Source organism: Heptranchias perlo, chromosome 21, assembly GCF_035084215.1.
Source record: "Heptranchias perlo isolate sHepPer1 chromosome 21, sHepPer1.hap1, whole genome shotgun sequence".
Lineage (NCBI taxonomy): Eukaryota > Metazoa > Chordata > Chondrichthyes > Hexanchiformes > Hexanchidae > Heptranchias > Heptranchias perlo.
The window spans coordinates 255,338-282,924 of NC_090345.1; the positions used below are offsets into that span (position 1 = coordinate 255,338).

Here is a 27,587-nt window from a genome sequence, read left to right on the forward strand (position 1 = left end):
AGCTTCACCAGGTTGGCACCTCATTTTTAGGTACGCCTGGTGCTGCTCCTGGCATGCTCTTCTACACTCCTCATTGAACCAGGGTTGATCCCCTGGCTTGTTGGTAATGGTAGAGTGAGGAATATGCCGGGCCATGAGGTTACAGATTGTGCTGGAATACAATTCTGCTGCTGCTGATGGCCCACAGCGCCTCATGGATGCCCAGTTTTGAGCTGCTAGATCTGTTCTGAATCTATCCCATTTAGCATGGTGGTAGTGCCACACAACACGTTGGATGGTGTCCTCAGTGCGAAGACGGGATTTCATCTCCACGAGGACTGTGCGGTGGTCACTCCTACCAATACTGTCATGGACAGATGCATTTGCGACAGGTAGATTGGTGAGGACGAGGTCAAGTAAGTTTTTCCCTCGTGTTGGTTCGCTCACCACCTGCCGCAGGCCCAGTCTAGCAGCTATGTCCTTCAGGACTCGGCCAGCTCGGTCAGTAGTGGTGCTACCGAGCCACTCTTGGTGATGGACATTGAAGTCCCCCACCCAGAGTACATTTTGTGCCCTTGCTACCCTCAGTGCTTCCTCCAAGTGGTGTTCAACATGGAGGAGGACTGATTCATCAGCTGAGGGAGGACGGTAGGTGGTAATCAGCAGGAGGTTTCCTTGCCCATGTTTGACCTGATGCCATGAGATTTCATGGGGTCCAGAGTCAATGTTGAGGACTCCCAGGGCCACTCCCTCCTGACTGTATATCACTGTACCGCCACCTCTGGTGGGTCTGTCCTGCCGGTGGGACAGGACATACTCAGGGATGGTGATGGAAGAGTCTGGGACGTTGGCTGAAAGATATGATTCTGTGAGTATGGCTATGTCAGGCTGTTGCTTGACTCGTCTGTGGGACAGCTCTCCCAATTTTGGCACAAGTTCCCAGATGTTAGTAAGGAGGACCTTGCAGGGTCGACTGGGCTTGGTGTTTTTTTGCCGTTGTCGTGTCCGATGCCGGGTGGTCCGTCCGGTTTTATTCTTATTATGACTTTTCGTAGCGAGATTTTACAACTGAGTGGCTTGCTAGGCCATTTCAGAGGGCAATTAAGAATCAACCACATTGCTGTGGGTCTGGAGTCACATTTCGGCCAGACCGGGAAAGGACGGCAGGCTTCCTTCCCTAAAGGACATTAGTGAACCAGATGGGTTTTTACGACAATCCGGTAGTTTCATGGCCATCATTACTGATACTAGTATTTTAATTCCAGATTTTTATTTAATTAATTGAATTTAATTAATTAATTGAATTTAAATTCGCCAGCTGCCGTGGCGGGATTTGAACTCATGACTCTGGATTTTAGTCCAGGCCTCTGGATTACTAGTCCAGTAACATAACCACTATGCTACCGTACCCTGAGGAAATAGTTTATCTGTATCCACTCAGTATTATTTTAAACACCACGATTAGATCACCGCCCAACATTCTAAACTCAAGGGCATACAAGCCAAGTTTATCCAATCTGCCCTCATAATTTAACCCATTAAGCCCCAGATTCTGGTGAATCCGCACTGTAGGCCCTCTAAGGTCAATATATCTTTCCTGAGGTTCGATGCCCAGAACTGAACTCAGTACTCCAGATGGGGTCTGACCAAGTCCAACTGAAGCATCAGTTCCTCACTTCTGTATTCTAACCCCTTGAGATAAAGGTCAACATTCCATTAGATTTTTTGATTACTTTTTGTACCGTGCACTGGGTTTTCGTGATTTGTCTACACGGACCCTTAAATTCCTTTGCTCCTCCACAGCTCTTAGTCTCTCACCATTAAGAAAATATTCCAATTTATCTTTCTCAAATCCAAAATGGATGACCTCATACTTCCCCACGTTGAACTCCATTTGCCATAGTTTTGCCCATTAACTTAGTTTGTCTATGTTCCTTTGTAACTTCCCACTGCTGATCTTTCAATCTCTTAACTGCTTATCAAGAATGCATTTCTTTTTCGCAGTCGAAAGGTTGAAAACTTGTTAAAAACCTTTCTCTTGTGAACCATTTTTGGGGCTTAAGAGTAATTTTTGAATCAAAATTCAAAAACTGGGGCCAAATCATAGAATCATACAGCATAGGAGGAGGCCATTTGGCCCATCATGCCTATACCAGCTCTTTGAAAGCGCTATCCAATTAGTCTCACTTCCCTGCTCTTTCCCCATTGCCTTGCAAATTTTTCCTCTTCAAGTATTTATCCAAATCCGGTTTTAAATCACAGAACTTTGCCTTTTCCAGTTCAGCACCCTTATCAATCCTCATCGTCCTTTTCTGTTCTTACATTGACCCTAACTATGTTGTGGTCACTATTTCCCAACTGTTCTCCTACTCTCTCATCAGTTATTTGCTTTACTTCATTTGCCATAACTAAATCAAGCAATGCTTCTTTTCCTGTTGGACTAGAAACACTAATCTAGGAAGCAGTCCTGGACGCATTTAAAACACATTCCCCGTTTGATCACATGCATTACTTTTATTCCAGTTTATCTTAAGATAGTTAAAATTACCCAGTATTATTGCCCTGTTCTTGCAGATCCTCCCCTCTATCTCAGCCTCACTGTTTGATAGCCTGTAATACACACTGAGAATTGAACCACTTCCCTTCCAATTTGTTAACTCTCCCTATATGGATTTTATCTCAACGTAATCCCTTAGGATATTAAAGCTATATTGAGCATAGTGTAGATTCACCAGGATGTTGCCAGAGATTGAAAGCTACAGTTATGAGAGACTTGAGATATTCGGACTGTATCCATTGGAGCAGAGAAGGCTAAGAAGAGATTTAATTGAGGTTTTAAAATTATTAAGACTTTTGATAGTTAGTAGGGAAAGACTATTTCCTCCAGTTGGGGAGTTGGTGACAAGGGGTCATCAATTTAAAATCATTAAGATAAGTGATGAGACAGAGTCGGAGAAATTTCTTTGCACAGAAGGTACTTGGAATGCTTTGCTACAGTGAGTGGTTGAGACAGAGACATATGGGACAGTTGGATAACTATTTGAAGCAGAAGAAGATAAAAGGCTATGGGAAAGTGCAAATCAGTGGGATTAGTTTTGGATTGCTCTAGCAAAGAACTGGCACAGGCCTGATGGGCCGAATGGTCTCCTTCTGTGCTTTTATCTTGTGGGATTTTAAGGTTCTGTGTCTTCCCTTGTGAATACTTGAAGGAAGTAATCATTCAGAATAGTAATTCTTTGGTGATCATCCCCAATTTCAAGCCTGATCGCATCTTTTAAGGTTGTCTCTCATCAAAAGCTTTCATGTGAATTTGCTCCTATTGGAACCCATTATACCTGTAGGCGACACTTTGATGGGAGTTTTCAGTGCTAAAGCTGTCGCACACTGCCAGATTCACCCAGCCTGGTGTCTCAAATAATAAGTGCTAAACATACTGAGATTATTTGCTCAAACCCAATAATGTCTCCCGAACCTCCGTCCAGCTTTCTCTTAGTGCAGTTAGTGGGCGGGAGCAAGAACTGGCAGTAGTCACATAGGCTGAGATGAAAGTGGTGGGGGGGGGGGGGGGGGGGCGGGGTCTTAACTGCAACATCTTACACCGGTTACTGTATGTGCATGAGCCTCTTCCCCATTTCCGATGGGAGCTCTGGTCATCTAGTCATCTGCCCAAAAATTAGGACGGAAGACAACTTGGTGGCAAATCTATTGGCCGTGTTAGTTTCATCCCATTTTACGTATAAATGGGGGCAGTAGCGACAGGAAAATTGCCCCGGTGACTCATATGGAGAAAAACAGAGGCACGGACTTGATGGGTCACGTAGCCTGTTACTGTGCTGTAACATAATTAAAATGCAAGAAAAACACATCTAGAACATTTTAGATAAAACACTGTAGGCTGAAGGGGAAAAATCCCTTTCACCAGCCTTATCCAGTGAATGCAGAGCAGATAAAGCTGAAGCTAAAATAGAAACCTTTGTAAAACATCAACAAGAGCATTGAGAACATCTCAGAGAGCTTTACACTGGAGGGGGAAGAGGGAAAAAGAGTGGGACATCACACAGTTGGGAAGGGTTAAGGAGGCTAATTCACAGTTGAAATAGTATGTTTTTAAGAGGCTTTAGAAGGCAGAGAGCGGGGTAGGGGGGGTGAATGGGGTCCTGATATAAAAAAAGTAAATGATAAGAAAAAATGAACTGTTGGTTACATGGTTCACTAATAAACTGTGCCACAGAGGTGTAGGGCATAGAGAGTGAAGTGCAGGGAGCAGAGCATGAGCAGCAAACATAGGTGGAGGAGTGGAGGTGCAGATTGGAATACATGGCCAGAAATCATTGCTCAAATAAAATGAGGCGGAGAGAGATTTAAAAACAAAGTTGAGGATCTCAAAGTCGTTGCCCTGGGGAGTTGGCAAGGGCAAAGAAGATGGGAAATTGGGACTTTGTGCGAGAGCGACTCAGGCCTCAGAGTTTTTGATAAGCTGGAGTTTGTGAACGGATGAGGGGAGGCTGATGAGAAAGACGTTCCAGAAATCAATTCTAGAGGCGATGAAGACATGAATTAAGTCTGTGGTAGTGCAGAGAGAGAGGGAGGGAGGGGTGCAAGTGAACAGGGAGAGAGGGAGGGAGGGGGGCAAGTGAACAGGGAGAGAGGGAGGGAGGGGGGCAAGTGAACAGGGAGAGAGGGAGGGAGGGGGGCAAGTGAACAGGGAGAGAGGGAGGGAGGGGGGCAAGTGAACAGGGAGAGAGGGAGGGAGGGGGGCAAGTGGACAGAGAGGGAGGGGTGCAAGTGGATAGGGGGGGGAGGGAGGGGTGCAAGTGGACAGGGAGTGAGATGAGGCTAGACAGTGTGCGTTAGCAAGCTAAATCCATTACAGGGATGGGTGGACTACAGCTGAGCTCCATCTTGTTCTCACCTGATGTCCACATACATTCTCTTCCCATAAGGGGCCAATAGGCAGTGATCAGGAGAAAGGGTGCTTCCTAATTATTATTTTCCTTAGCTCAGACACATGGCAGTCCACTATAAATCTCCCACTGCTTCTCCAACAGATAAGCCCATTTACAATTTATCAGCTGAAGATCACAGGCCTGCGGCTTGAAACTGAACATTTCCTATATTACAACAGTGACTACACTTCAAAACTACTTCATTGGCTGTAAAGCATTTTGAGATATCCTGAGGTCATGAAAGCTGCTATAGAAATGCAAATCTTTCTTTTTTCTAATATGTATGCCACCATAGTTTTATCCAATAAGCCAACTTTAATGTCGTTCCAATATTTAGATTGTCTCAGGACTGTAAAGTCATAGAATCATAGAATGGTTACAGCACAGGAGGAGGCCATTCAGCCCATCGAGCCTGTGGCGTAAGTAAAGGGGCATTAACAACAAAATATGTGGGATATTATCGATGTAATGTACCTGTAAAACAAATCTCACCTGATAAACCACCAGCCTTCCAGGTTCTTCTGAATGACCTCCACCGTGACGCCTTTCTCAAAGCCGATCTCATCTTTGCCCTGGTTGACATATGGCTGCACAGTGATGTATTTCTCCTCTATCACAAATAAAAAGCACAGCAAAGTTAATACAAAGTATTTCAAAACTATTTCTCAGAGATGTAATTAACGAGAATTGAGAGTGTTTGTTAGGAATCAGTTTCTACACATTGTTGACTAACTGTTGGAATCACGAACTATTACAACTACCAGCTACTTCTGGATAATTCACTCATTTTTTGCACTTAAACTTGAATTAGGGTGGTGGGGATGGTGGATATTTAGGTTAGTCAATGGGCTGCAGATCAAGCAGACTGCTTTGTGCTGGAAGGAGTTGAGCTTGAGTGTTATTCCAGCTGCACCCATCCAGGCAAGAGTATTCCATCACACTCCTGACTTGAGCCACTTGAGCAGAACACACAGCACCTAACCTGCTCACTGAACACTGTGCAATCATACAATCGTACAGCACGGAAGGAGGCCATTCGGCCCATTGTGCCTGTGCCGGCTTGTTGAAAGAGCTATCCAATTAGTCCCACTGCCCTGCTCTTTCCCCATAGCCCTGCAAATTTTTCCAATTCAAGTATTTATCCAATTCCCTTTTGAAAGTTATTATTGAATCTGCTTCCACACCCTTTTAGGCAATGCGTTCCAGATCATAACAACTAGCTGCTTAAAACAATTTCTCCTCATCTTCCCCTGGTTCTTTTGCCAATTATCTTAAATCTGTGTCGTCTGGTTACTGACTCTCCTGACAGTGGAAACAGTTTCTCCCCATCCACTCTATCAAAACCCTTCATAATTTGGAACACCTCTATTAAACCTCTCTCTAACCTTCTCTGCTCTAAGGAGAACAACCCCAACTTCTCTAGTCTCTTCACATAACTGGAGTCCCTCATCCCTGGTACCATTCTAGTAAATCTCCTCTAAACCCTCTCCAAGTCCTTGACATCCTTCCTAAAGTGTGGTGCTCAGAATTGAGCACAATACTCCAGCTGGGGCCTAACCAGTGATTTATAACGGTTTAGCATAACTTCCTTGCTTTTGTATTCTATATCTATAAAGCTAAGGATCCCGTATGCTTTTTAAAGTCTTATCAACTTGTCCTGCCACTTTCAAAGATTTGTGCATGTGAACCTGCTGGCTCTGATCCTGCACCCCTTTTAAATTGTACCATTTCATTTATATTACCTCTCCTCATTCTTATAATTAATATTAGTAAAGAAAAAGTACTGGAGAAATTAATGGGACTAAAAACCAACAAATCCCCAGGACCTGATGGCATACCTCTTAGGGTTCTAAAAGAGGTGGCTGCAGAGTTAGTGGATGCATTAGTTGTGATCTTCCAAAATTCCCTAGATTCTAGAACGGGGCTAGTGGACTGGAAAATAGCAAATGTAACACCGCTATTCAAGAAAGGAGGGAGAAACAAAACAGGGAACTACAGGCCTGTTAGCCTGACGTCAGTCATCGGGAAAATGTTGGAATCCATTATTAAGAACATAAGAGATAGGAGTAGGAGTAGGCCATACGACCCCTCGAGCCTTCTCTCCTATTCAATCAGATCATGGCTGATCTTCAACCTCAACTCACTTTCCTACCCGATCCCCATATCCCTAGATTCCCCTAGAGTCCAAAAATCTATCTATCTCAGCCTTGAATATACTCAACGACTCAGCATCCACAGCCCTCTGGTGTAGAGAATTCAAAAGATTCACAACCCTCAGTGAAGAAATGCCTCCTCAACTCAGTCTTAAATGGCCGATCCCTTATCCTGTGACTAAGAACATAAGAACATAAGAAATTGGAGCAGGAGTAGGCCAATCGGCCCCTCGAGCCTGCTCCGCCATTCAATAAGATCATGGCTGATCTGATCCCAACCACAAATCTAAAGAACACAAGAAGTCGGAGCAGGACCCGGCCACATAGCCCCTGGGCCCTCTCCGCCACCCACAGGGCATTGACCGATCCGAACTCAGCTTCATGTCCAATTTCCTGCCCGCTCCCCATAACCCCTAATTCCCTTTACTTCTAGGAAACTGTCTATTTCTGTTTTAAATTTATCTAATGATGTAGCTTCCACAGCTTCCTGGGGCAGCAAATTCCACAGACCTACCACCCTCTGAGTGAAGAAGTTTCTCCTCATCTCAGTTTTGAAAGAGCAGCCCCTTATTCTAAGATTATGCCCCCTAGTTCTAGTTTCACCCATCTTTGGGAACATCCTTACTGCATCCACCCGATCAAGACCCTTCACAATCTTATATGTTTCAATAAGATCGCCTCTCATTCTTCTGAACTCCAATGAGTAGAGTCCCAATCTACTCAACCTCTCCTCATATGTCCGCCCCCTCATCCCCGGGATTAACCGAGTGAACCTTCTTTGTACTGCCTCGAGAGCAAGTATGTCTTTTCTTAAGTATGGAGACCAAAACTGTATGCAGTATTCCAGGTGCGGTCTCACCAATACCTTATATAACTGCAGCAATACCTCCCTGTTTTTATATTCTATCCCCCTAGCAATAAAAGCCAACATTCCGTTGGCTTTCTTGATCACCTGCTGCACCTGCATACCAACTTTTTGATTTTCTTGCACTAGGACCCCCAGATCCCTTTGTACTGCAGTACTTTCCAGTCTCTCGCCATTAAGAAAATAACTTGCTCTCTGATTTTTCCTGCCAAAGTGCATAACCTCACATTTTCCAATATTATATTGCATCTGCCAAATCTCCGCCCACTCACCCAGCCTGTCTATATCCCCTTGCAGGTTTTTTATGTCCTCCTCACTCTCTACTTTCCCTCCCATCTTTGTATCATCTGCAAATTTTGATATGTTGCACTCGGTCCCCTCCTCCAAATCGTTAATATAGATTGTAAAGAGTTGGGGACCCAGCACCGACCCCTGTGGAACACCACTGGTTACTGGTTGCCAGTCCGAAAATGAACCATTTATCCCAACTCTCTGCTTCCTGTTCGATAACCAATCCTCCACCCATGCCAGAATATTACCCCCAATCCCGTGATTTTTTATCTTAAGTAATAATCTTTTATGTGGCACCTTGTCGAATGCCTTCTGGAAGTCTAAATACACTATGTCCACTGGTTCCCCTTTATCCACCCTATACGTTATATCCTCGAAGAACTCAAGCAAATTTGTCAGACATGACTTCCCCTTCATAAAGCCATGCTGACTTTGTCCTATTAAATTATGCTTATCTAAATGTTCCGTTACTGTCTCCTTAATAATAGACTCCAAAATTTTACCCACCACAGATGTTAAGCTAACTGGCCTATAATTTCCAGCCTTCTGCCTACTACCCTTTTTAAATAACGGTGTTACATTAGCAGTTTTCCAATCTGCCGGGACCTCTCCTGAGTCCAGGGAATTTTGGAAAACTATCACCAAAGCATCCACAATCCCTACTGCCACTTCCCTCAAGACCCTAGGATGGAAGCCATCAGGTCCAGGGGATTTATCCGCCTTGAGTCCCATTATTTTACTGAGTACCATCTCCTGAGTGATTTTAATCGTATTTAGCTCCTCCCCCCCGAGAGTCCCCTGTTTGTCCAGTGTTGGGATATTCTTAGTGTCCTCTACTGTAAAGACTGAAACAAAATATTTGTTCAGCATTTTTGCCATCTCCATGTTTCCCACCATTAATTTCCCGGTCTCATCCTCTAAGGGACCTATGTTTGCCTTAGCCACCCTTTTTCTTTTTATATAACTATAGAAACTCTTGCTATCTGTTTTTATATTTTTTGCTAATTTCTTTTCATAATCTAACTTCCCTTTCTTAATCAATCCTTTAGTTACTTTTTGCTGTCTTTTGAAGAATTCCCAATCTTCTATCCTCCCACTAAGTTTGGCTACCTTATATGTCCTTGTTTTTAGTCGGATACTATCCTTGATTTCTTTACTTAGCCACGGATGGCTGTCATTTCTTTTACACCCTTTTTTCCTCAGTGGAATATATTTATTTTGAAAGTTGTAAAATAACTCCCTAAATGAACACCACTGCTCATGTACCGTCTTACCCTTTAATCTATTTTCCCAGTCCACTTTAATCAATTCCGCTCTCATACCATCATAGTCTCCTTTATTCAAGCTCAGTACGCTTGTTTGAGAATCAACCTTCTCACCCTCTAATTGGATATGGAATTCAACCATGTTGTGGTCGCTCGTTCCAAGGGGATCCTTAACTAGGACATTATTAATTAATCCTGACTCATTACACAGGACCAGGTCCAAGGTTGCCTGCCCCCTTGTAGGATCAGTTACATACTGCTCAAGAAATCCATCCCTGATGCACTCAATGAACTCGTCCTCAAGGCTGCTCTGCCCAATTTGATTTGTCCAGTTAATATGATAATTAAAATCCCCCATAATTATGGCTGTTCCCTTATTACATGCCCCGACTATCTCCTGATTAATACTTCTTCCAGAAGAGTTGCAACTATTAGGAGGCCTATATACTACGCCCACTAATGTTTTTTTTCCCTTATTATTCCTTATCTCCACCCAAACTGTTTCATTATCTTGATGCTTTGTCCCAATATCATTTCTCTGTATTACAGTGATTCCTTCCTTTATTAACATAGCCACCCCACCTCCCCTTCCTTCCTGCCTGTCCTTCCTGATTGTTAAATACCCTGGCATATTTAATTCCCAGTCGTTGTCACCCTGCAGCCATGTTTCTGTAATGGCCACAAGATCATACCCATACGTAGTTATTTGTGCCGTTAACTCGTCCATTTTATTACGAATGCTACGTGCATTCAGATAAAGAACTTTCAAATCTGTTTTGTGACGCTTAGTTCCTGCTTTTTCCTTTTTTAACACTTTACCTTTTACTCCATACCTTCTGTCCCTTCCTGTTACGCTTTCCTCTCTCTCCCTGCTCAGGTTCCCAACCCCCTGCCACTTTAGTTTAAACCCTCCCCAACAGCACTAGCAAACACTCCTCCTAGGACAGCGGTCCCGGCCCTGCCCAGGTGCAGACCATCCGGTTTGTACTGGTCCCACCTCCCCCAGAACCGTTTCCAGTGTCCCAGGAATTTGAATCCCTCCCCCTTGCACCATTCCTCTAGCCACGTATTCATTTGAAATATCCTCCTATTTCTACTCTGACTAGCACGTGGCACTGGCAGCAATCCTGAGATTACTACCTTTGAGGTCCTATTTTTTAATTTACCTCCTAACTCCCTATATTCTGCTTTTAGGACCTCATCCCCTTTTTTACCTATATCGTTGGTGCCTATGTGCACCACGACAGCTGGCTGTTCGCCCTCCCCCTCCAAAATGTTCTGTAGCCGCTCCGAGACATCCTTGATCCTTGCACCAGGGAGGCAACACACCATCCTGGAGTCTCGGTTGCGACCGCAGAAACGCCTGTCTATTCCCCTTACAATTGAGTCCCCTATCACTATAGCTCTGCCACTCTTTTTCCTCCCAGCCTGTGCAGCAGAGCTACCCGTGGTGCCAGGAAGTTGGCTGCTGCTGCCTTCCCCTGATAAGTCATTCCCCCCAACAGCATCCAAAGTGGCATATCTGTTTGAGAGGGGGATGGCCACAGGGGACCCCTGCACTACCTGCCTGCATCTCTTACTCTTCCTGGTGGTCACCCATTCACTTCCTGCCTGTGTACCCTTTACCTGCGGTGTGACCAACTCGCTAAACGTGCTATCCACGAGTTTCTCTGCATCGCGGATGCTCCACAGTGAGTCCACCCGCAGCTCCAGCTCCGAGATACGATCGGTCAGTAGCTGCAGGTGGACACACTTCCCGCACACATGGTCGGCAGGGACACTGGTAGTGTCCATGACTTCCCACATCTTGCAGGAGGAGCATATCACGGGTGCGAGGTCTGCTGCCATGACTTGCCTTAGCTGAGTTACCCCTTTTAAATTACGTTGAAATTAGAAAATGTTAACTATACTAGGGACCTAGGTTCACTAAAAAAAAACACTATCTGCTATAAAACCTGCAGATCTTCCCTTTCTTATTACTTTACTTACAGTAAAATGGTAGAAATACTCACCTGAACCTACTCACCAATCAGCTGCCTCCCCTGTGCCGCGTCACTTTCTGACTGGTGACGTCACCCCGAACTCTGCCGCTGGTCTCAGAGTCTCGCTCTCAGAGTAAGCTCTGGTCTCGCTCTCTCCGCGCTGTTTATATCCCCGCTCTGGTCTCGCTCTCTCCCGCCGCTCACCGACTGGACTCTCGCTCTCTCCGCGCTGTTTATATCTCCGCTCTGGTCTCGCTCTTTACCGCCGCTCACCGACTATGCTCTCTAGTACTAAACTCTCCAGCCAGGGAAAACAACCTCTCAGAATCTTATATGTTTCAATGAGATCACCTCTCATTCTTCTAAACTCCGAGATATAGGCCTATTCTATAGTTAATCATATAGACAAAGGGGAAAAAAAGGAGGGGGGATGGCAATTTTGGTTAAAGAAACAATTACAGCTGTGAGGAGGGATGATATGTTAGAAGGATTATCAAATGAGGCTGTATAAGTTGAGCTAAGGAACAAAAAAGGGGCAGTCACACAACTTGGAGTGTACTATAGACCCCCAAACAGTCAGAGGGAGATAGAAGAACAAATATGTAGACAAATTTCTGAGAAGTGCAAAAACAGTAGGGCAGTAGGGGATTTCAACTACCCGAATATTAACTGGGACACAAACAGTATGAAGGGTATAGAGGGCCGAAAATTCTTAAATTGCATTCAGGAGAACTTTTTTAGCCAGTACATAGCAAGCCCAACAAGAGAGGGGGCTGTTCTGGATTTAGTTTTAGGAAATGAGGCTGGGCAGGTGGAAGGAGTATCAGTTGGAGTGCATTTTGGTGGTAGTGATCATAATTCAGTTAGTTTTAGCATAGTTATGGAAAAGGACAAAGATAGAACAGGAGTTAAAGTTCTCAATTGGGGAAAGGCCAATTTTACTAAGCTAAGTAGTGATTTAGCAAAAGTCAACTTGAAACAGCTACTTTTGAAGGTAAATCAGTGTCAGAGCAGTGGGAGGCATTCAAGGGGAAGATTCAGGGGTTCAGAGTAAACATGTTCCCAAAATGAAAAAGGGTGGGGCTTCTCGATCAAGAGCCCCCTGGATGTCAAGGAGCATTCAGGGTAAGATAGGGCAGAAAAGGAAAGCTTATGTCAGACACCGAGAGCTCAATACTATAGAAAGGAGTATAAAAAGTGCAGGGGTGAAATTAAAAAGGAAATTAGGAAAGCAAAGAGAGGGCATGAAAAAATATTGGCAAGTTTTTTTTTTGTTCATTCATGGGATATGGGCGTCGCTGGCAAGGCCGGCATTTATTGCCCATCCCTAATTGCCCTTGAGAAGGTGGTGGTGAGCTGCCTTCTTGAACCGCTGCAGTCCGTGTGGTGAAAGTTCTCCCACAGTGCTGTTAGGAAGGGAGTTCCAGGATTCTGACCCAGTGATGATGAAGGAACGGCGATATATTTCCAAGTCAGGATGGTGTGTGAGTTGGAGGGGAACGTGCAGGTGGTGTTGTTCCCATGTGCCTGCTGCTCTTGTCCTTCTAGGTGGTAGAAGTTGCGGGTTTGGGAGGTGCTGTCGAAGAAGCCTTGGCGAGTTGCTGCTGTGCATCCTGTGGATGGTACACACTGCAGCCACTGTGCGCCGGTGGTGAAGGGAGAGAATGTTTAGGGTGGTGGATGGGGTGCCAATCAAGCGGGCTGCTTTGTCCTGGATGGTGTCGAGCTTCTTGAGTGTTGTTGGAGCTGCACTCATCCAGGCAAGTGGAGAGTATTCCATCACACTCCTGACTTGTGCCTTGTAGATGGTGGAAAGGCTTTAGGGAGTCAGGAGGTGAGTCACTCACCGCAGAATACCCAACCTCTGACCTGCTCGTGTAGCCACAGTATTTATGTGGCTGGTCCAGTTAAGTTTCTGGTCAATGGTGACCCCCAGGATGTTGATGATGGGGGATTTGGTGATGGTAATACCACTAAATGTCAAGGGGAGGTGGTTAATCTCTCTCTTGTTGGAGATGGTCATTGCCTGGCACTTGTCTGGTGCGAATGTTACTTGCCACTTATGAGCCCAAGCCTGGATGTTGTCCAGGTCTTGCTGCATGCGGGCTCGGACTGCTTCATTATCTGAGGGGTTGCGAATGGAACTGAACACTGTGCAATCATCAACGAACATCCCCATTTCTGACCTTTTGATGGAGGGAAGGTCATTGATGAAGCAGCTGAAGACGGTTGGGCCCAAGACACTGCCCTGAGGAACTCCTGCAGCAATGTCCTGGGGCTGAGATGATTGGCTTCCAACAACCACTACCATCTTCCTTTGTGCTAGGTATGACTCCAGCCACTGGAGAGTTTTCCCCCGATTCCCATTGACTTCAATTTTACTAGGGCTTCTTAGTGCCACACTCGGTCAAATGCTGCCTTGATGTCAAGGGCAGTCACTCTCACCTCACCTCTGGAATTCAGCTCTTTTGTCCATGTTTGGACCAAGGCTGTAATGAGATCTGGAGCCGAGTGGTCCTGGTGGAACCCAAACTGAGCATCGGTGAGCAGGTTATTGGTGAGTAAGTGCCGCTTGATAGCACTGTCGACGACACCTTCCATCACTTTGCTGATGATTGAGTGTCGGCTGATGGGGCGGTAATTGGCTGGATTGGATTTGTCCTGCTTTTTGTGGACAGGACGTACCTGGGCAATTTTCCACATTGTCGGGTAGATGCCAGTATTGTAGCTGTACTGGAACAGTTTGGCTAGGGGCGCGGCTAGTTCTGGAGCACAAGTCTTCAGCACTACAGCCGGGATGTTATCAGGGCCCATAGCCTTTGCTGTATCCAGTGCAATCAGCCGTTTCTTGATATCACATGGAGTGAATCGAATTGGCTGAAGACTGGCTTCTTTGATGGTGGGGATATCGGGAGGAGGCAGAGATGGATCATCCACTCGGCACTTCTGGCTGAAGATGGTTGCAAATGCTTCAGCCTTGTCTTTTGCACTCACGTGCTGGACTCCGCCATCATTGAGAATGGGGATGTTCACAGAGCCTCCTCCTCCTGTTAGTTGTTTAATTGTCCACCACCATTCACGACTGGATGTGGCAGGACTGCAGAGCTTTGATCTAATTCGTTGGTTGTGGAATCGCTTAGCTCTGTATTTATCATGATTTTCTGTTTTCATTTCAGATTTCCAGCATCTGCAGTATTTTGCTTATGAGCTGGGAACAGAGTGAGCACTTCTAAAACAGGCATTTGGTGAGAGTGGGAAATCAGTGGGGAGTGGGAGGGAAACTGTCGCTAACAGTACAGAAATTGCATTATTTATCAAATTCAAATTTAAGTTGAGTTTTTCATTAAAAAAATGCAAGTCAGTTGGTCATCAACTTAGTCGTGTGTTCGTTGGTCATTGGTCAGGTGTTATATATTGTGTGATTGAGGGTTGACTGACCAGTTGAAACAGGTTTGTGTCTGAAAGCTATATAAAGGGTAATACATGCGAGAGCAAGCTGGCGACGGAGCAAATTAATAATTCAGGCAAAAGCAAAAATCTAACTCGCAGCTTTAAGTAAGTAAATAAAAATGACATAAATGAAAACTGACTTCAGCAGTAGACAAAATAGGCTAAATAAACTAAACTGAGCAATAAAACCATAATTAATTAAATACACCGGATAATCATAGTTTAGTATTAAAGGTGAATACTACATGGTTGACTCAATTACCCGCAACTAGGTGTGGGCACTAGATGCGGGTACACCCGTATGGGCACACACTGGATGGTACATTGTATTAGCACACTGGTAAGGTACATCCGTATGCACATAAATATTACTCTATGAATTGAAAACTAACAAAGAACATACATATATATCTATACATGTTCTTTATATATATTATATAAAGAACACTTTAGTTAAGCCCGAACTGGATAATTGGACTTCAATGGCTGGAAAGGCAGGTGGTATGCGATATGGAAAGGTCACAACATGGCTGTCGGCCTGCTCGAATGTTAGGGTCTCAAGGCAAATTCCTGGAGCAATATGGAACATGTCTTCAATTCAACCAACTCATTTAATACTGGACATGTTGGTAATGAATAGTGTCCCATCATATCTGTAAATGTTTAACCTGTGTAATACATTCAACCCATAATAGCACAGGTAAGAATGAATCCCAGCCCTGGGGAGAAGGTGACCGAGATTCCATCCCCCACCATTGTCACTTCCCACACAAAACAAATTAGATCAAATCAAAATTCTGCATTGAAACAGCTGCTGTGGAATACTGGGCTTTTTGAGAAGAGGTTGTTGTGTTGTTGCAATTTTGACTTCATTTTGCATTTGTAAACGTGTCAAAAGCTTCGGAAATATAATTCTATAAATACCAGGGTGAAGCGAAATGCCTGAAAAGGAGAGGTTATGTTAATTTGATTTTATTCCAAATGCCTCATCGTCCGTAAGCTGAGAAGAGCACAGAGCCTCCGAGACTAAGGGAGCCTCTGCCGGAAGCTGAGAGGAGCAGAGTCTCAGAGACTGAGGAGAGAGTCTCTGCCGGAAGCTGAGAGGAGCAGAGTCTCAGAGACTGAGGAGAGAGTCTCTGCCGGAAGCTGAGAGGAGCTGAGTCTCAGAAACTGAAGAGAGAGTCTCTGTCGGAAGCTGAGGGGAGCAGAGTCTCAGAGACTGAGGAGAGAGTCTCTGTCGGAAGCTGAGGGGAGCAGAGTCTCAGAGACTGAGGAGAGAGTCTCTGCCAGAAGCTGAGAGGAGCTGAGTCTCAGAGACTGAGGAGAGAGTCTCTGCCGGAAGCTGAGAGGAGCAGAGTCTCAGAGACTGAGGAGAGAGTCTCTGCCGGAAGCTGAGGGGAGCAGAGTCTCAGAGACTGAGGAGAGAGTCTCTGCCAGAAGCTGAGAGGAGCTGAGTCTCAGAGACTAAGGGAGTCCCTGTCGGAAGCTGAGAGGAACAAAGAACAAAGAATGAAACCATTAGCGTAATTTAAAAAATACATATAATTTAGTGTCTGCTGGCAGTATTTTCTAGTTCTAATATTTTGTTTTGGAAAATCCTCAGGCCTTCCAACACACATCAAATTCACTCAACAGAGCCTTATTTCCACTGTCCCTTCCTCAACAGTCAGTGCCTACCAGGCTATAAAGGAATGTTTAAGGAAGCAGCTCCAGAGGCTCAAAAAGGACAAACATCTGTTAGGATCTAAGCATTGACTAGACTTCACTTACTAAAAGCCTGCTGGGCAAAGCATTGGATGTGGCACAAAAATGGGTAACTCAAGTCCAGAACTCGATGCTGAAATAATCAATGCGCTAAATGATTACCTAATATATTCATCACACCACACGCAGGACAGCTAGCGCACCGGTCACAGCCAGAGCAAGCAGCAGCAGCCAGAGCAAGCAGCAGCAGCCAGAGCAAGCAGCAGCAGCCAGAGCAAGCAGCAGCAGCCAGAGCAAGCAGCAGCAGCCAGAGCAAGCAGCAGCAGCCAGAGCAAGCAGCAGCAGCCAGAGCAAGCAGCAGCAGCCAGAGTAGGCGGCAACAGCAAGCGTGTGCACCGGCAGTGCCACCTATCTTGGTGGTGCCATGAGTACTAATACTGCCACGTACATTGGCAGTTTATAGGCAGAGCTGTGCCTATTGGCAGAGACACCAGTGCCAGTAGTGCCACGTTTCCCAGCTGTGCTTGAGGTCAGATGTATAACACACACCTGGGTTCCCAGATCAGAACAATCTTCCATTCGTGTTGCACAAATTCATTCGCTCTGTACATTTTACCTTACATCAGTGTGACAACATAGGTACAGGAGTAGGCCAAACATCTCCTCGAGTCTGTTCCACATTCAATGAGATCATGGCTGATCTGTATCCTAATTCCATCCACCCGCCTTGGCTCCATATCCCTTAAAACCCGTGGCTAGCAAAAATTGATCGATCTCAGATTTAAAAATTATTAATTGAGCATCTACTGCTTTTTGTGGGAGAGAGTTCCACACTTCAACCACCTTTTATGCAAAGAAGTGTTTCCTGACTTCTCTCCTGAATGGCCTGGCTCTGATTTTAAGGTTATGTCCCCTTGTCCTAGATTCCCCCACCAACAGAAGGAGTTTCTCTCCATCCACCCATAAGACCATAAGAGAAAGGAGCAGGGGGCCTATTGGCCTACTCTTGAGCCTGCTCCGCTATTCAGTGAGATCATGGCTGATCTGATTTTTACCTCAACTCCACTTTCCCGCTCTTTCCCCATATCCTTTGACTCCCTTGCTGATCAAAAATTTGTCTAACTCAGCCTTGAATGTATTCAATGGCTCAGCCCCCACAGCTTTTTGAGGTAAAGAATTCCAAACATTCATGACCCTCTGGGAGAAGAAATTCCTCCTCATTTCCATCTTAAACGGGCGACCCCTTATTCTGAGACTGCGCCCCCAAGTTTTAGATTCCCCCATGAGGGGTAACATCCTCTCAGCATCTAACACACCTCCCCTTGACATTCAACGGCATTACCATCGCCGAATCCCCCACCATCAACATCCTGGGGGTCATCATTGACCAGAAACTTAACTGGACCAGCCATATAAATACTGTGGCTACAAGAGCAGGTCAGAGGCTGGGTATTCTGCAGCGAGTGACTCACCTCCTGACTCCCAAAGCCTTTCCACCATCTACAAGGCACAAGTCAGGAGTGTGATGGAATACTCTCCACTTGCCTGGATGAGTGCAGCTCCAACAACACTCAAGAAGCTCCACATCATCCAGGACAAAGCAGCCCGCTTGATTGGCACCCCATCCACCACCCAAAACATTCATTCCCTTCACCACCGGCACACTGTGGCTGCAGTGTGCACCATCCACAGGATGCACTGCAGCAACTTGCCAAGGCTTCTTCGACAGCACCTCCCAAACCCGCGACCTCTACCACCTAGAAGGACAAGAGCAGCAGGCACGTGGGAACAACACCACCTGCACGTTCCCCTCCAAGTCACACACCATCCCGACTTGGAAATATATCGCCGTTCCTTCATCGTCGCTGGGTCAAAATCCTGGAACTCCCTTCCTAACAACACTGTGGGAGAACCTTCACCACATGGACTGCAGTGGTTCAAGAAAGTGGCTCACCACCACCTTCTCAAGGGCAATTAGGTTTGGGCAATAAATGCTGGCCTTGCCAGCGACGCCCACATCCCATGAACGAATAAAAAAAAACCTTATCGAGTCCCCTCAGAATCTTGTATGCTTCAATAAGATCTCCTCTCATTCTTCTAAACTCCAATGAGTATAGACCCAACCTGTTCAATCTTTCCCCATAAGACAACCCTTCCATACCCGGAATCAACCGAGTGAACCTTCTCTGAACTGCCTCCAATGCAAGTATGTCCTTCCTTAAATAAGGACACCACAACTATCCTATCAATTACTTCAAAATACCAAAAACCTCAATCAAATCACCCCATAAGCTTCTATATTTCACAGAATGCAAGCCTAATCCCTCCTCATAATCTAACCCTGGTAACATTCTGGTGAATCTGCGCTGCACTCCTTCCAAGGCTAATATATTCTTTCTAAGGTGTGGTGCCCAAAACTATGCACAGTGCTCCAGATGTGGTCTAACCAGGGCTTTGCAAAGCTGTTGCAAATCTTCCTCCTCTTTATATTCTAGCCCTCCAGTTATAAAGGCTAACATTCCATTACCCCTTTTGATTATTTTTTGTACCTGACTACTACATTTTCGTAATCTGTGTACATGGACCCATAAATCTCTTTGGACATCCACTGTTCCTAGCTTCTCACCATGGATGATCTCACATTTACCTGCGTTGAAATCACAGTTTTACTTACTCATTTAATTTATCAGTGTCTCTTTGTAATTTTATGGTCCTGTCTACACTATTTACTATACCACCAATCTTTGTGTCGTCGGCAAACTTGGATATATGGCTCTCTATTGTGTTATCTAAGTCATTAATAAATATAGTGAATAATTGAGGCCCCAACACAGATCCTTGTAGGACACCACTAATCACTTCCAATTCAAGTACATATTTGAGGTAGCAGGACAGGTAAATAAGGAGGTTACGAAGGCATACTGGATACTTTCCTTTATTGGCTGAGGCACAGAATAAAACAGCAAGGAGGTTATGCTGGAACTGTATAAAACACTAATTAGGCCACAGCTTGAGTACTGCGTACAGTTCTGGTCACCACATTACAGGAAAGATGTGATTGCACTAGTGAGGGTACAGAGCAGATTTAAGAGGATGTAGGACTGGAGAATTTTAGCTACGAGGAAAGACTGGATAGGTTGGGGTTGTTTTCTTTGGAACAGAGGAGGCTGAGGGGAGATTTAATTGACGTGTATACAATTATATGGGGCCTAAATAGAGTGGATAAGAACATAAGAAATAGTAGATGAAGTAGGCCATATGGCCCCTCGAGCATGCTCCGCCATTCAATCAGATGATGGCTGATCTTCAACCTCAACTCCATTTTCCTGCCCGATCCTCATATCCCTTGATTCCCCTCGAGTCCAAAAATCTATCTTCAGTCTTGAATATACTCAACTCACCATCCACAGCCCTCTGGGGTAGAGAATTCCAAAGATTCACAACCCTCTGAGTGAAGGAATTCCTCCTCATCTCAGTCCTAAATGTCTGACCCCTTATCCTGAGATTATGCCCCCTAGTTCAAGACTCTCCAGTCAGGGGAAACAACCCCTCAGCATCTACCCTGTCAAGCCCTCTCAGAATCTTATGTTTCAATGAGATCACCTCCCATTCTTCTAAACTCCAGAGAGTATAGGCCCATTCTACTCAATCTCTCCTCATAGGACAACCATCTTATCCCAGGAATTAATCTAGTGAACCTTTGTTTCACCGCCTCTAAGGCAAGTATATCCTTCCTTAGATAAGGAGCCCAAAACTGTACACAGTACTCCAGGTGAGGTCTCAGCAAAGCCCTGTACAACTGTAGCAAGACTTCCTTACTCTTGGACTCAAACCCCCTTGCAATAAAGGCCAACATGCCAATTGCTTTCCTAATTGCCTGCTGTACCTGCATGCTAACTTTTTGTGCTTCCTGTACCAAGACACCCAAGTCTCTCTGGACACCAACATTTAACAGTTTCTCACCATTTAAAAAATATTCCGTTTTTCTATTCTTCCAACCAAAGTGAATAACCTCACATTTCCCCACATTATACTCCAACTGCCACCTTCTTGCCCACTTACTTAACCTGTCTATATCCCTTTGCAGACTCCATGTCCTCCTCACAGCTTACTTTCCCACCTAGCATCAGCAAACTTGGATACATTACACTGGGTCCCTTCATCCAAGTCATTAATATAGATTGTAAATAGCTGAGACCCAAGCACTGATCCTTGCGGTACCCCACTAGTAACAGCCTGCCAACCTGAAAATGACCCATTTATCCCTACTCTCTGTTTTCTGTCCAATAACCAATCCTCTATCCATGCTAATATGTTACCCCCAACACCATGAGCCCTTATCTTGCGTAACAAACTTTTATGTGGCACCTTATCGAATGCCTTTTGAAAATCCAAATATACTACATCCACTGGTTCCCCTTTATCTACCCTGCTAGTTACATCCTCAAAAAACTCTAATAAATTTGTCAAACACAATTTCCCTTTCATAAAACCATGTTGACTCTGCCTAATCATATTGTGATGTTCTAAGTACCCTGTTACCACTTCCTTAATAATGGATTCCAGCATTTTCCTGACGACTGATGTCAGGCTAACTGGCCTGTAGTTCCCCTCTCCCTTCTTTCTTGAATAGCAGGGTTACATTTGCTACCTTCCAATCCTTTGGGACCGTTCTAGAATCTAGGGAATTTTGGATGATCATAACCAATGCATGGATAGGAAGGACCTATTACCCTTAGCAGAGAGGTCAATAACCAGAGGGCGTAGATTTAAAGTAATTGGTAGAAGGATTAGAGGGGAGCTGAGGCGAAATGTTTTCACCCAGAGGTTGGTGGGAGTCTGGAACTCACTGCCTGAAAGGGTGGTAGAGGCAGAAATCCTCAACACATTTAAAAAGTACTTGGATGTGCACTTGAGGTGCCGTAACCTACAAAGCTACGGACCAAGAGCTGGAAAGTGGGATTAGGCTGGATGGTTCATGGTGCATAAAAAGGGATTAAAAAACAGCCTCTCTCATAGGTATAATATCCCAGCCAAACCTGATATAATTGTTAGAATTTAGTTGGTTTGCCCTCCAAGGGAGATATCAGGCTATTCAATTCAAGTACAAACATCTTATGGAATTCATGTTTTTTCAAAAAGCTGCAAACAGGTACGAGATACTTGCTACCTGTATGGATGAGAATGAGGACTGCAGGGAGGATGGGCAAACTGATCACGGCACCATGGTACAGGGTGCCATTCAAGTGGGGGAGTAAAAAGGAATGTGGTGGTGGTAGGGGATAGTTTAGTCAGGGGGATAGACACTGTTCTCTGCAGCCACGACTGAGAGTCCCGAAGATTGTGTTGCCTGGGTTAAGGGCATCTCCTCGCAGCTGGCAAAAAACTTGGAGCATGAGGGGGAGGATCCAGTTGTCATGGTCCAAGTAGGAACCAAAGACATAGGTAGAACTAAGAATGAGGTTCTGCTGAGACAGTTTGAGGAACTAGCTTCCAAATTAATAAGCAGAATCTCAAAGGTAATAATCTCTGGATTACTACCTGAGCCATGTGCAAACAGATCAGAAAGTTGAGTGCGTGGCTCAAACAGTGGTGTGGGAGGAAGGGGTTTTGATTAATGGGGCACTGGCACCAGTACTGGGGAAAGAGGGAGCTATTCTGTTTTTTTTTATTCGTTCACGGGATGTGGGCGTCGCTGGCGAGGCCGGCATTTATTGCCCATCCCTAATTGCCCTTGAGAAGGTGGTGGTGAGCCGCCTTCTTGAACCGCTGCAGTCCGTGTGGTGACGGTTCTCCCACAGTGCTGTTAGGAAGGGAGTTCCAGGATTTTGACCCAGCGACAATGAAGGAACGGCGATATATTTCCAAGTCGGAATGGTGTGTGACTTGGAGGGGAACGTGCAGGTGGTGTTGTTCCCATGCGCCTGCTGCCCTTGTCCTTCTAGGTGGTTGGGACGGGCTCCACTTAAACCAGGCTGACACCAGAGTCCAGGTGAATCAAATAACTAGGGCTATAGATAGGGCTTTAAACTAAAAAGGGGGGAAGGGGGAAGAGGGGTCAGGTGAGGGGAAATTTAGAAATCTAAAGAGAAAAGACATGGTAATAGAGTGGTGTAGCGATTTGGGTAAAGATGAGCAAAGTGTGGCAGGAAATGACAGGACAGATAGCTTAACAGAAATAGTGCATCAACGAATAGGGTCAAAGCAGGGACTAATGGAAAAAGTTAAAATTAAAGACTCTTTATCTGAATGCATGGAGCATTCATAACAAAATAGACTAATTAATAGCACAAACAGAGATATATGGGTTTGATCTAATCGCCATTACAGAGACGTGGTTGCAAGGTGATCAAGGTTGGGAACTAAATATTCCAGGGTACTTGATGTTTCGGAAAGACAGGCAGAATGGAAAAGGAGAGGGTGTAGCCCTGATAATAAAGGATGACATAGGACAGTAGTGAGAAAGAATCTTGGCTCAGAAGATCAGGAAATAGAATCAGTATGGGTGGAGATAAGAAATAACAGGGGGCAGAAAACACTGGTGGGAGTAGTTTATAGGCCCCCTAACAGTAGATATACCGTTGGACAGAGTATTAATCATGAAATAATAGGAGCTTGTGACAAAGGTAATGCAATAATCGTGGGGGAATTTAATCTTCATTTCGGTCAAATCAAATTGGCAAAGGTAGTCTGGAGGACGAGTTCATGGAATACATTCGAGACAGTTTCCTAGAATAATACGTTGTGGAACCAACCAGGCAACAGGCTATTTTAGATCTTGTATTGTGTAATGAGACAGGGTTAATTAGTAATCTCATTGTAAAGGATCCTCTGGGGAAGAGTGATCATAATATGATAGAATTTCACATTGAGTTTGAGAGTGACGTACTTAAGCCTGAAACTAGAGTCCCTAAACTTAAATAAAACCAATTACATAGGTAAGAGGTGCGAATTGACTGAGGTAGGTTGGGAAATTAGATTAAAAGATATGATGATAGATAAGCAGTGGAAGACATTTAAAGAAATATTTCAGAATTTTCAACGAATATACATTCCATTGAGAAATAAAAAATCCTCGGGAAAAGCAATCCATCCGTGGCTAACTAAAGAAGTTAAGGATAATACTAGATTAAAAGAGGCAGCTTATAATGTTGGAAAGAATAGTAGTAAGCCTGAGGATTGGGAGAGTTTTAGAAACCAGCAAAGGATGACCAAAATATTGATAATAAGAGAGAAAATAGAATATGAGAGTAAACTAGCAAGAAATATAAAAATGGATTGTAAGAGCTTCTACAAGTATGTAAAAAGGAAGAGAGTAGCATAAGTGCATAATTGGTTCCTTAGAGGCTGAGACAGGAGAAATTATAATGGGGAATAAGGAAATGGCAGAGACGTTAAACAAAATTTTGTATCTGTCTTCACAGGAGAAGACACAAAAAACATACCAAAAATAGTGGGGAACCAAGGGACAAATGAGAGTGAGGAACTTAAAACAATTACTATCAGTAGAGAGAAAGTACTAGACAAACTAATGGAGCTAAAAGCTGACAAATCCTCTGGACCTGATGGTACAGCTAGCCTTTCTAAGTTGGTGAGGGAAGTAAGGGTGGAAATTGTGGAGGTACTGGCCATAATCTTCCAAACATCCTTAGACACGAGGGTGGTGCCAGAGGACTGGAGAATTACAAGTGTTACACCCTTGTTCAAAAAAGGGTGTAAGGATAAACCCAGCAACTACAGGCCAGTCAGTTTAACTTCGGTGATAGGGAGATTTTTAGAAACAATAATCCGGGACAGAATTAGCAATCACTTGGACAAGTGTGGATTGATTAAGGAAAGCCAGCACGGATTTGTTAAAGGCAAATCGTGTTTAACTAACTTAATGGAATTTTTTTGATAAGGTAAAAAAGAGGGTCGATGAGGGCAATGCGGTTGATGTTGTGTATATGGACTTTCAAAAGACGTTTGATAAAGTGCCGCACAATAGGCTTGTCATCAAGATTGAAACCCATAGAATAAAGGGGGCAGTAGCAGCATAGATACAAAATTGGCTAAGTAACAGGAACCAGAGAGTAGTGGTGAACAGCTGTTTTTCGGACTGGAGGGAGGTGTACAGTGGTGTTCCCCAGGGGTCGGTGCTGGGACCACTGCTTTTCTTGATATATATTAATGACTTGGACTTGGGTGTACAGGGCACAATTTCAAAATTTGCAGATGGCACAAAACTTGAAAGTGTAGTGAACAGTGAGGAGGATAGTGATAGACTTCAAAAGGATATAGACAGGCTGATGGACTGGGCGGACACTTGGCAGATGGAATTTAACGCAGAAAAATGTGAAGTGATGCATTTCGGTAGGAAGAACGAAGAGAGGCAATATAAACTAGAGGGCACAATTCTAAAATGGGTACAGGAACAGAGAGATCATTGAAAGCGGTAGGGCAGGTTGAGAAAGCAGTTAAAAAAGCATACGGGATCCTGGGCTTTATAAAGGTATAGAATACAAAAGCAAGGAAGTCATGATGAACCTTTATAAAACACTGGTTCGACAACAACTGGAGTATTGTGTCCAGTTCTGGGCACCGCACTTTATTAAAGATGTGAAGGCCTTAGAGAGGGTGCAGAAAAGATTTACTAGAATGATTCCAGGGATGAGTTATTTTAGTTATGTGGATATACTGGAGAAGCTGGGGTTGTTCAGCTTGGAACAGAGGAGGTTGAGAGGAGATTTGATTGAGGCATTTAGAATCATGAAGGGTCGAGTCAGGAAAGATAGAGAGAAACTGTTCCCATTGGCGCAATGGTCAAGAACCAGAAGACATAGATTTAAGGTGATTGGCAAAAGAACCAAAGGTAACATGAGGAAAAACTTTTTTACGCAGCGAGTGGTTAGGATCTGGAATGCACTGCCAGGGTGAGGTGGTTGAGGCAGATTCAATCATGGCTTTCAAAAGGGAACTGGCTAAGTACTTGAAAGGCAAATATTTGCAGGGCTATGGGGCTAGGGCTTGGGAATGGGATTAGCTGGATTGCTCTTGCGTAGAGCCGGCAGGGTCTCAATGGGCCGAATGGCCTCCTTCCTTGCTGTAACCTTGCTATGATTCTATGATAAGCAATCGGGAAGGCAAATGGCATGTTGGCCTTCATTGCAAGGGGGTTGGAGTACAAAAGTTATGTAGTAGCAAATCTTGCTACAATTGTACAGAGCTTTGGTGAGACCACACCTGGAGTACTGTGTATGGTTTTTGTCTCCTTACCTAAGGAAGGATATACTTGCCTTGGAGGTGGCGCAACAAAGATTCACTAGATTGAGTCCTGGGATGAGAGGGTTGTCCTATGAGGAGAGATTGAGTAGAATGGGCCTATACTCTCTGGAGGTTAGAAGAATGAGAGGTGATCTCATTGAAACATAAGATTCTGAGGGGGCTTGACAGGGTAGATGCTGAGAGGCTGTTTCCCCTGGCTGGCGCGCCTAGAACTAGGGGGCATAGTCTCAGGACAAGGGGTCGGCCATTTAAGACTGAGACGAGGTGGAATTTCCTCACTCAGAGGGTTGTGAATCTTTGGAATTCTCTACCCGAGGGCTGTGGATGTTGAGTCATTAAATATGTTCAAAACTGAGATAGATGGATCTTTTGGCTCAAGGGGAATCAAAGGATATGGGGATTGGGTGGGAAAGTGGAGTTGAGGCCAAAGATCAGCCATGATCATATTGAATGGCGGAGCAGGCTCGAGGGGCCATATGGCCTACTTCTGCTTATGATCTTATCTTATGTATTTACAAGAATATCACAATTTCTTCTGTTTACAGCATTCATATTCACAATTCTCTAATTATCTGATTTTTAAAATTCAACCTATGGCTTTATTTCAGAATTTCCCTCCTTTGCTGCATCTTGAAATTACTGGTTATATCCTTCATTTTGATCCAAGTTTTGAAGTTAACCATCTTTTTTTGTATAGTATTTGTTTGCACCCAATCTGGTAGGTGCTGAAAGCAAATATATGCTAAAGTAATAGCGAAGAGTGAAAAATCAGTCCAAAAATCACCAGAAGCTATTCAAAGAGAGACGCACAGACACAAAGACAAGACAAGCACAAGCCCTGCTGCCTCACAGGTTGCAATAGTCAGCTTTCTTTTGAAGAAATGTATCTTGCAGAGTGCCAAGTGTTTTATCTTACACCACCTCTCTTTCCTTGCAGTCACAGAATTAAACATAACACAACACGTTGCACATGCTGCAAGAGCGTGCAGGGCTTTCTTCACCTCGGCTTTGTTGGCGGTTACACATTCCTCCCAGAGTCCACCTCCGGTCCAGGCGGCGCAGGTGGGCCTTGCGTCTCTTAGTGACTAGAAGCATGGAGGGAAATGTGAAAACAAACAGACACAAAAACAAACAGCAAAGTGTTTACAACAGGGAAATGAACATATTCACAAAGCAATTACTAGGTTCAGGGCTGGAAGGAGTTTTTGGGATTGAACCAATGATCTTTTTACTGCAGGACAGCCAAAGTTGATCACTAGTTGTGTATAGTTTTGGAAAGCCACAACTCTGTACATTAGAAAAGGTTCCAGTTTGTCCAGGCTCTTCCTCATGTTTAATATACTGTTTTGCCTTCCAATTTTAGATTCCAATCCACCTGGGCAAGTTCCCCTTTTAACTCACTGAAATTTGCCCTCCTCTCATTAAGCATTTTCACATTTGATTGTTCCTTTTCCATAACTATTCTAAACCTAATGATATTATGATCACTGTTCCCCAAATACTCCCCCCACTGAAACATGCTCCACTTGCCTGACTTCATTCCCCCGAACTAGAACCAGCACTGTTTCCTTCCTGGTTGGACTGGAACCACACTATTCCAAAAAGTTCTCTCAAACACATTTCAGGAATTCCTCCCCTTCTTTGCCCTTTACACTGTTACTGTCCCAGTCTATATTGGGATAATTGAA

At 44.5% G+C, this 27,587-nt stretch overlaps 1 protein-coding gene across 2 annotated transcripts in view; it reads right to left on the minus strand.

The window, feature by feature from the left end:
• sh3pxd2aa (SH3 and PX domains 2Aa) overlaps positions 1–27,587 on the minus strand; it is a 594,706-nt gene that overhangs the window by 67,872 nt on the left and 499,247 nt on the right. Inside the window, exons 9-10 of one of the 2 annotated variants that reach the window (XM_068001933.1) lie at positions 26,901–26,984; positions 5,418–5,535 (exon numbers count right to left, since the gene is read on the minus strand). In XM_068001933.1, the coding sequence (XP_067858034.1) occupies positions 5,418–5,535; positions 26,901–26,984 (202 nt within the window). The remainder of the gene's footprint in view (positions 1–5,417; positions 5,536–26,900; positions 26,985–27,587) is intronic. The other variant, XM_068001935.1, reaches the window with a different exon arrangement.